General features: G+C 41.4%; 1 protein-coding gene across 8 annotated transcripts in view; it reads right to left on the bottom strand.

Moving 5' to 3' along the window:
* Positions 1 to 1,265: 1,265 nt before the first annotated feature.
* LOC117736950 (dmX-like protein 1) overlaps positions 1,266 to 10,415 on the bottom strand; it is a 48,214-nt gene continuing 39,064 nt past the window's right edge. For all 8 annotated transcript variants that reach the window (XM_034542627.1, XM_034542630.1, XM_034542631.1 and 5 more), the window contains 7 exons: positions 10,027 to 10,087; positions 9,738 to 9,865; positions 9,038 to 9,115; positions 8,769 to 8,860; positions 8,629 to 8,681; positions 5,819 to 6,036; positions 1,266 to 3,818 (listed from right to left, as the gene is read on the bottom strand). In XM_034542627.1, the coding sequence (XP_034398518.1) occupies positions 3,579 to 3,818; positions 5,819 to 6,036; positions 8,629 to 8,681; positions 8,769 to 8,860; positions 9,038 to 9,115; positions 9,738 to 9,865; positions 10,027 to 10,087 (870 nt within the window). In that variant the 3' untranslated portion in view covers positions 1,266 to 3,578. The remainder of the gene's footprint in view (positions 3,819 to 5,818; positions 6,037 to 8,628; positions 8,682 to 8,768; positions 8,861 to 9,037; positions 9,116 to 9,737; positions 9,866 to 10,026; positions 10,088 to 10,415) is intronic.

Here is a 10,415-nt window from a genome sequence, read left to right as displayed (position 1 = left end):
ATATTAAGGCTAAAAGTTATGCATAATTAAGGCCGTGGGTGCTTTAACTTGTTTGTTGGAAAGATCGGAGGCAACAGATTCCACCAAAATCTAATAAATTCAGCCTTGAATTTATTGAGTGGATTTGTGCCAAATTTGAGGACATCTTCGCAAGGTATTCCTGAGATCGATTTATAGCAGAGCCACAGAGTTATGGCATTACAAAAAGTAAAGTATGCCATGAAAAAAAACATTTGTATAAATGTAATAACTACAAATATTGATTTGTTATTCCCATTAGATTTGGATGAAACTGAATTGAATTATTTACTAATGGATGAAGTCATAAAATTGTTTACTCTTAAAAGGTTTTAAGACAAGATGACGATTTAAGGATGGCGAAAAGCATGTAGGTTTGACATTTACTTAAACTATAATCACAACTTCAACATAATCTATCATTTATGCCTAAAACTAAACTTGTTTTTTTCATGACTTTATACATTTCATGACAGTTTGTCAGATTTTTTTAACACTTATGATTTCTTTATGACTTGACATAACTTTTTTTCAAAAGACTTTACTGACTAACAGGACATTTTTACAACTTTTTTTGTATGACTTGACGAATGATGATTTATGTATAACTTTTTTCATGAATTGTTTATAGTAATACCTATGGCTTTGTTTTTAAAAGCCATATGGCTTTTTATTTTTACATACTATACCTTTGTTTAATATACTAATCACTTTGACTTTAAATGTAAACATGTATTCCACACACCTCAAACTGCAACCACATCAGAAACTTTAAATAATTTAGTTTACTAGCTCTGAAATGAATTTCACTTTGTTTCATAGAGTAATTATGAAGGTTTTGTTTTCTTTAATGGAAGTAAAATAATTCAGAATAGAAACAATTGTAATAAGTTAGTTTTAATACTTGATCTAATATTCGGCTCCCCATTGAGACGTTTGTGCATCAAACTTTATATAAATATATATATTTATATTATTAATCGGCGGTCACTTCCGTTTTCCCAAAAAAAAAACATCTGCTCATGTTACAGAATTTGTGTTTATTCCACCGGTACATATTTCTGGATATAATACATCGATTTACATGACATTATAAAATTAGAATTATTTGATCAAATTCACATTTGCAAGATTGAGGAGGGAAACGTTGCGTTTTAGGGCTTTGACGAAGCCGAGTGAGTTACGAGCTCTGAGCTGTTCGGGACCAGTCTGCAAACGACAATAAGCAGTAGTTCAGCAAAGGAAACTTGGATAAAAAATATTTTTATTCTACAGTTTTGGTAGGAGTACATATAGTTTCGCTCTGATAAAAAGTACTTAATCTCCAGTTGCTGCAGGAGAACACATCATTGACCACAACAAGAGCGTTGCTCAACACCACATCGGGAAATGAGAAGGAAAAATAATAACAGAAAGAAATGGTGACCCTTGAAGAAAGAGAAAGAAAACAGCAGGAAATACATAACATCTGCCTTTTGGTCACTCAATCTAGAACCCTAAATATGAACATATTTCATAAATATACCTGTATTTGTCAGAACGATATTCTTCATAAAGTGGCATTTGTAATATCTACGACTCGTCGTTATGATTATGTACCCATTATGATAAGCTTAGATTATGGATCCATGTATATACATATGTACTGTAATAAATGTGCTTCATCTAAAAAGGCGTTTCCTCAGTTTATCCTCCCTGAAATCAAAACTAATGTACACGTGTCACTCCAGCATTGAGGAGGAAACATAATCATGGTTGGATCATATTCCTTCAGACTCGTTTATGTGGAAGACGTCATATGACACTCGTGTCCCGAAGCATGTACTGAAGGCAATGTGCTGCATTTGGATGAAGTACAAAGGAACTGAAAGGTAACGTCATCGCTACAACTGAGACAAAGTGGAGTATAAAGCATACAACGAAGGTTACTACAAGGCAAACAATATTGTTTCCAAGGCAGCTTTCAATCACGGTCCACGTGGAAAATTAAAGTTGGGAGTCAATGAAAGAGAAGCGCATCATTATTGGAATGAAACATTTCCACAACACTGCATTGATTAAAAAGGGTTGCACATCACACCCTTTCCATTGTCCACCGCTAGGCTTCCTGCTACATGGTCTCAAGCTGAATATTGAACATAAAAAAGAAACCGCAGCCAGAAACGTTATTATTCATGGTGTCCCACACCAACGAGGGCCTTATTGAGCTGCACAAAGTAGCTTTAATTTAACTTCAATAATGATTAATATCAGCACTATAGTATTGTGCCAGCATGGTAGACGTCGTTTTCAGAGGTTAAGGGCACTTCTAATAATAATAATAATAATACACCACTGGGTAGAGGAGTCTCGTACTGCACATGTATATTGACCGTAATACCAAAGATGAGGACCGCTTTACTGACCACCAGCCTCGTCGTTATACACATTACAGGACAAATAGGTTGGCTTCATGTGGATGTGCAAATTAAGTAGGAGAAAGGTTGTATTTAAGTAATAAAAAAACATTAAAATTAAGAAACCGTTGGGGAAAACTCAAATCACATTTCTCTACGTGTTTTTGGGAAGTATGCGTACTTTCTTTCTGGCGGAGAGGCGCCGCTAGAGGAGCTCGACGTCCCTCTCGTACAAAGAGAGTCGTCATATGTTCTCCTCACCGGGCGGCGACTCTCCGGCTGAAAGTGTATTTACATACTTTTGGTCTTCAGAGGGAAGCGTTTATTCTTTCCACCTTTAAAAAAAAAAGAAATCGGTTTCCTGTGTTGGTTTCAGGTTCGGCTGGAGAAGGGTGGCAGCCAAACGCCCCCCACCCGACTTTAAAAATGGGAAAACGATAATAGTGATGGGGAAATGGACATCCTGGAACTCCTAAAGTGGTTTGATCGTCCTCAACTTCTCCAACCAAGCTGGCTCACACAAAAGGAAACAACGTGCTTCGCACGACGCCCACTGGCCTCGCCGCTTTGTGCCGAGTGGGTTCAACGGTGTTGTACACGACGTCTGAAACCCCTCAAAAATAATCACGCGGCAGGTCTCCAGTACGACACACTGTATACGCCACTGACGTCCTAATATTAACTAATAAGATCTAGTGAAACTGTTTAAGAAGAACAACTCTTCAGCCTCTCGCTGTCTTCTTCGGTGCCGTTCGGTCCTCACCGAGGTGGCTGTTGGTTTTCATAGAATCTGCAGCTGCATTTTTGTCTCTCGTTGGTTTATCCGGTGCGACTGCAGCCGCCGTCGGCTTTAACTCGCAATACAGTTTGAAACACTCGCAGAGGCTCCTGCGATTGGTCCGCTCGTGTTTGTGTCCCACACAGAGTCCCACTCGTCGGGGCCCACCGAGGCCCCCCCCGCGACTCACTTTGAGAAAGTCTGTAAATCCTATGAATCCTATGAATATGCCACCTGGTTCTGTCATGAAAGCCTTTCTTCATTACACCGTTAATAACACTAGCGGCCATTGTTCTGTCACTGCATGACGGGCAACTGTTATTGACATCGAGGTTTCAATGTCGGGAGCATTATTTTTAATTAACTGCTTTAACCACCTTATTCTTCTATATGATGAACTTGACGTCGTTCTTGAGGTTGCCGTGGTTGTTGTTGTTGTTGTTGACACTGAAGCGGTTGGGGAGGACCCTCATCTTCATGGTGCCGTCGGCGCCGCAGGAGAAGATGTGATTGGTCGGCCCCACCTCGATCTGCATGACGCCCGTGCCGAGGTTCCTGAACAACGACTGACGAGCGTGCTCGTTGGGGAAGGTGTAGAGCGCACACTGCGTGGCCAGGCTCCAGATCTGAGGAGGCAGGAGGAAGAGAGATTATTCTTTTCAACAGTGCAGCATATGAAAGAAGAAGTCTGGGGATGTTCTGTTTTTGGTTTTGTTTTGCGAGGAATCTGCAAAACCGTTCCCTTGAGGTTATGCTAGGAACGTTTTCTTCTCGGTAAACAAAACACACACAAAAAAAAAAAAGATGTTTTATAAAATTTCTGTGAGCATAACGCTCCGCTGCCTTTCGTGAGACGCAGTTTTCCTGTGAATCAGCTAAAGAGCTTTGAACGAAGGTTATTTGTGTTATCAATGATGCAGGAAAAGCGAGAGGAGAGGTTAAGTCTATAAGGACGGAGCAAACAAGGAGAGCGATAAGGAGGAGTGACAGGTCTGACTGGGCGAGGGAACGGGGAGAGAGAGAGAGAGCAGCGCTTAGCAACAGCATCTCAACAGCTTGATGGATGTGTCGGGATGAAGCACTATTCTCTACTCGTGGGATTTCAAGACGTCAGTAAAACTTCACCCTCATTGACAATTCAAAGAAATATAGAATTATTATTTGACATCATACTGACATTGGATGGAAAAATGATTTTTTTTAAAAACACACATTATGTGATGATAAACTGAAATGGGACAAAGAACTAGGCGTGAATATGAAAGGATGAATGGCTTCAGATTGGGAGAACAACGGTCGACATCCTCACGTACTTGGAGAACATTGTTGGAAAAATGTAACGAGATTCTTTATTACCCCTCAAATTACAAGCAAATGTTGAGCCACGTTGGAGGGGCAGTCCATGGAGATCATTCCCATGTATTTGGGTTATGTGCTGACAATTGTACAGTTCTGGGGAAATGTCAATATGGTTATAGTCAAAATTCCAAGTCATGCACGTTACTTTATTTTGGTCATACGAAAAGAAATACCGCGTAAAAAGAAGACTGGTTATCTGCAGGAAATATTAGCAGCTTGTAAAATGAAGAGATGGTACAAAACCACCAGCTGGACGGCTGATTGGGAGTGCAGTCTATGAAACGGAAACGTTAACTCACAGGAGGACGACGAGCATAAAACAGGAGAAGAACCCCTGAATGGTCAAGTTTTGTTTTTCCTTTTTGTGTCTATGATGAAAAGGCAACATTAAAAACACTCAGGTAGAATCTCTTTATCACACACACAAATATAGTCGTAAAAAATATACCAATAACACTATTTACTCCCGTTTAGCCTTAAAAAAAAAAGTATTAAACTAGACATTTGTGACCCGTTTAAGGATTTCGCTACATTTTTCATATCGAACAACGACGGAGCAACCGGCATTGTTGGATTGGTATTCCCATCTTGGAAGCTTCCTCCTTTGATAAGGTACTTCATAGAACCAGGGCTGCACATATTAGTTAATCTTCCACTTCCACGGCTTCTCATCAAACGCAGCTATGGAGTTTTTTTTTTTTTTTTTCCCTGAGCGAGAACGAAAGTCGTTTGAATTTCAAGCAGATGTGCACTGCACCACTTCTTGTACATCTGCGTGAAGCGGCGGCTTCATCCTTGGAGTGACAGTTATTTCAGTCAAAAAGATTAAAGACCCGCAAATGTATTCGCCGAAGACGGCAACATCTCCTGCCTGTTCAGTGAAAATGCTTTCCTCTGACTTCCCTCCCCGCGTCGACCCGCTTTCACCCCACGGTTTCAGTCTCCATTTTTCACACCGTTTTCCTGAGCGAGTGCTTCATCATACGTGTGACATTGGTTTGGAGTGACTTTGATGGGGCTCACTGTCTCCACAGATGAATGCATCAGTCATCTGCATGTTGATGTGGAGGAGAGGGAGACATTTCCACCGAGGTGGGGGTTCACTTTGTGTTGAGGAAAATTGCATTTGATTTTATTTATTTATATATATATATATATATATATATATATATATATAAATAATACAAAAATAAAACAGAAACTCCTGACTCTACATCCCTCAAAATGTCACATGTATTCCGTTGCATTGACCAACCAGTCCAAATACCTTAATGTTGCCCTCAGCTGATCCGCTGATGAAGCAGTCCTCAGTCGGATCGACCGCCAGGGCTTTGACAGGCGAGTCGTGGGCCTGGAAGCTCTGACGCTGGTGCCTGTGGGCGAGCTCCAGGATGCTGATCCAGCCCTTCCTCCCACCTGTGATAAGCAGCTGCTGCCTGGAGGCCATCAAAAGCACGGTAGCTCCGGACTCGTGGCAGCAGAAAGCTTTGGAGGGAGAGAGAGAGGGAGGGAGGATGGGATATGGAGTAGAATACAGTGGATGAATCAGAGGGAACGGAAAACAATTGAGAGAAACATTGAGAGAGAGTGGACACGGTGAATAAAAACATAAAACGTTCCAGGCTTCAGTTTAAAAAGGATTACAATTTTTTGCTAACTAATTAATTGTTGTCCTCAACGGTTTCTACTTCTAAACCGTCTACGAGGCTGCTTAAAGACGTGTTGCCTTTAATTGGCACCTCTCTGCTGGATATTGTTAATGTGTCTTTGCTAACAGGCCATGTACCACATTCCTTCAAAGTAGCTGTAATTAAACCTCTCCTGAAAAAGCCCACTCTTAATCCAGAGGTGTTGGCTAACTACAGACCGATCTCTAACCTTCCCTTCCTCTCTAAGATCCTTGAGAAAGTAGTCGCAAATCAGTTGTGCGACTTCCTACATCAGAATAGTTTATTTGAGGAACAGAGACAGCACTGGTGAAAATTACAAATGACCTCCTAATTGCATCAGATAAAGGACTCATCTCCGTACTGGTATTATTAGACCTTAGTGCTGCGTTCGACACCATTGATCATGACATCCTATTACAGAGACTGGATCAGTCGATTGGCATTTAAGGTACCGCACTAAGTTGGTTTAAATCCTATTTATCAGATTGATCTCAATTTGTATTTGTAAACGATGAAGCCTCAATGACCACCAACGTTAATCACGGAGTTCCACAAGGTTCTGTGCTTAAAACCAATTTTATTTACCTTATATATGCTTCCTTTGGGCAACATTATCAGGAAACACTCCATACACTTTCATTGCTATGCAGACGATACTCAATTATATCTATCGATCAAACCAGAGGAGACCAACCAGCTCGCTAAAATTCAAGAATGGCTTAAAGACATAAAAACATGGATGACCTGCAACTTCCTGATATTAAACTCAGACAAAACTGAAGTTATTTTACTGGGCCCTGAACACCTCACAGATCAATTATCTGGTGATGTGGTTTCTGTAGATGGCATTTCCCTCGCATCCAACATCACTGTAAAGAATCTTGGCGTTATCTTTGACCGGGACTTGTCCTTTAACTCCCATGTGAAGCAAATCTCAAGGATTGCATTTTTTCATCTACGTAACATTTAAAAAATCGGGCACATCTTGTTTCAAAAAGATGCAGAAAAGCTGGTTCACGCGTTTGTTACTTCCAAATTAGATTACTGCAACTCCTTATTATCAGGCTGCTCTAATAAGTCTCTTAAGTCCCTCCAGTTGATCCAGAATGCTGCAGCTTGTGTACTCACAAAAACTAAGAAAAGAGATCACATTACTCCTGTATTAGCTGCTCTGCACTGGCTCCCTGTAAAATCAAGAATCACATTTAAAATTATTCTCCTCACCTACAAAGCCTTGATTGGTGATGCACCATCATATCTTAAGGAGCTTGTAGTACCATATTGCCCCACTAGAGAGCTGCGCTCACTAAATGCGGGGCTACTTGTGGTTCCTAGAGTCCTAAAAAGTAGGATGGGAGCAAGAGCCTTCAGTTATCAAGCTCCTCTTTTATGGAACCAGCTTCCACTTTCAGTCCGGGAGGCAGACACAGTCACCTCATTCAAGAATAGACTTAAGACTTTCCTGTTTGATAGTGCTTATAGTTAGGGCTGAATCAGGTTTGCCCTGGTCGAGCCCCTTGATATGCTGCTATAGGCTTATAGGCTGCTGGGGGATGTTTTAGGATACACTGAGCACCTATCTCCTCTTCTCTCTCTCTCCTTATGGATGAATTTACATCTCTCCATTGCACCTTATTAACTCTGCTTCCTCCCCGGAGTCTTTGTGACTTCACGTCTCATAGGGTCCATTGGACCTGGCGGTGTCTGATGCCTGGTGAACCGGCCTCCCCCGTTGGCCCTGCTGATGCGCCCGGCCCCCCCTCCTCTCTACCTCCTTCTGTTTCATGGATTGGAGTTCCATTCATACATTGTCATATTCATGTAATGTGTTTATGTAACTCTGTAACTCTGTTCATTCTGTACACATGACATCTATTGCTTCTGTCCATCTGGGGAGAGGGATCCTCCTCTGTTGCTCTCCTGAAGGTTTCTTCCCTTTTTTCCCTGTCAAAGGTTATTTTTAGGGAGTTGTTCCTGATTCAATGTGAGGTCCTGGGACAGGGATGTCGTATGTGTACAGATTGTAAAGCCCTCTGAGGCAGGCACATTTGTAATATTGGGCTATACAAAATAAACTGAATTGAATTAATGAAATTATTTTCTCAAATAATTTTTTTTTGTGCAAATATTTCCGCAGAAATAAACGTTGTTTGCAGACCTAATGTCAATTAACATGTTCATTTAATATATAAAATAAAAATACATTACATTTAATAATAAATGAATACACCAATTGTCTCGATTTATATATTAACTGCAAAAAAAATGCACATTTTTAATTTCAAAAGTCCAAGGTGACTTCTTGAAATTGGGTTTCTAACTGTTGGTGGAACGAAACAAATTGCTGAGCCGATTCCTGAAAGAAGCTGATCCAAGTAGAAGGAGCTTTTCTCGTGCTGCATCTTACCGTGAACGAGGCTGTTGGCAGGCGTGACCAGAGTGTCCCACAGACACACGTTCCTGTGGAGTGAAAAGAAACAAGACAAAATGATTATCCAGCTCCACGTTTTAATCCAAGGACAGGTCATTAACCCCGCTCTCTCGTACCTGTTGTCGGTTGAAAGACCTGCCGTGGCGATGAGGGAGGAGGAGCCTACGAAGACAAAGTCGTGCGCCGTCTTGTTGTGGCACTGCAGCGTCTGGCAGAGAAAGACACACACAACGGAGATGAATAGTGATAGTGACACTAATAGAGAAGCAGCCCAATCAAAAACTAAAATAAGAATGACAGGGAGAAAGCGTGAGGACACAGAACGTCTAGACGGGAAAATCTAAAAACAAAGGAAAGGTAGCACGTTGGTCGGAGACTTCCTTACCAGGTATGGCTTGGGTGCAATCCCGCTTGTGTTGGTCTGCCAGAGACTCAAACCTCCATCGGCGTCGACGATACCAAACTGTACGAAACATCCAGAGAGCGGTTATCAGGCTTCGAGTTCAAAAGACCCGATCAGACAGACATATTGCTGTGTGCTCCTTCTGGGTTTCTGCACCCATTGAGAACCGTCTCTCGCCTTCTGGTGATTTGGATTGCTCTCAAATTATCTTCCAAAAAAACACGTCGACAGCCTCTCGAGTTCAAGCACCACTTTCATAACTAACACAGAGCGCCCTGCCCGGCCTCGCGATTTTTTTAAATAAAAAAAAAAGAAGCATATTTCACTCTTTTGGCCAGAACAGGCAGATAAGATGGTTCTGGCACAGGAGAGGCACCATCTGAGAAAGTTATTAGCTGGAGGCGAGCGCCTGAGTTCAGAGCCGTTGAATCACTCAAGCTGAATAACAAAATGTGCCGAAGCCAAACTCCCCACTGTGGTTTGTGCTCGCATGGCAAAGTGTGAAAACTTTACTGAATCAGACAGGCTTATGTCACAATGCAGTCGGGGGTGCAAAGCTAAGAATAGCGAGACATGTGGATGGGGGAAGATAACCGTTTAAACTGGTCAATTTTACAGTTCACACAGCAGTGTGTAGGTGTGTGTGTGTGTGTGCGTCTGCATGTGTGTGAGACTCAGTAACCTTGTTTCCCTGGTGGTTGAATCGTATCCTGGTTACTCGGGAGTTGCCTGGACTTCTGAAGCAGATGATCTGCTGCGAGTGACCCCACTCGAACATCCTAACACTACCATCCTGAGCGCCTGTCAGGTCTGGGATGAAAAAACAAAAACAGAATTCTTTGCCACTTTCTAAATATGAGAAACTTTTGGGGTGATGTAATCATCTCCCTGAAGGCTCTTCTTTTTGAACATGAGGAATGTGATGTCTGGATGGTACCTTTAATCTACCGAGACATATCAGTCATACTTACAGTAAGGCAGCGTGGGATGGGAGGTCATTCTTCTCACATTGTTGATGTTTCTTTTGATCATCTGGGAGAAGAGAAGAAGATGTTTAGTAAGCCAACATCAGATGAAAACAATGACGAACTTCATTATGGTAAAAAGTATGCAACAGTCGGTTGAAGAAAGCCTTTTTTCCCTTCACACAGAATACATTCACTGCTGGCTTCCTCAATCTGTTAAACTAATGGCTTGCTACTAATGGTTTGTTATGAACTTTTATTAAATTTGGAAAGTGTCATAACATTTATGCAACAAGGTCAAAGCCTGAAAGATGCTCATCGGTAGTTAGAATCCACTTAAATCATTGTGCCAAAGAACTTATTTAATGCTGCGTTTAACTTGAAGCACAAATGGA

The sequence above is a fragment of the Cyclopterus lumpus genome, chromosome 9 (assembly GCF_009769545.1).
Source record: "Cyclopterus lumpus isolate fCycLum1 chromosome 9, fCycLum1.pri, whole genome shotgun sequence".
Classification (NCBI taxonomy): domain Eukaryota; kingdom Metazoa; phylum Chordata; class Actinopteri; order Perciformes; family Cyclopteridae; genus Cyclopterus; species Cyclopterus lumpus.
Note: the sequence above shows the minus strand (reverse complement) of the source record. Positions and strands in the feature narration are given on the sequence as shown.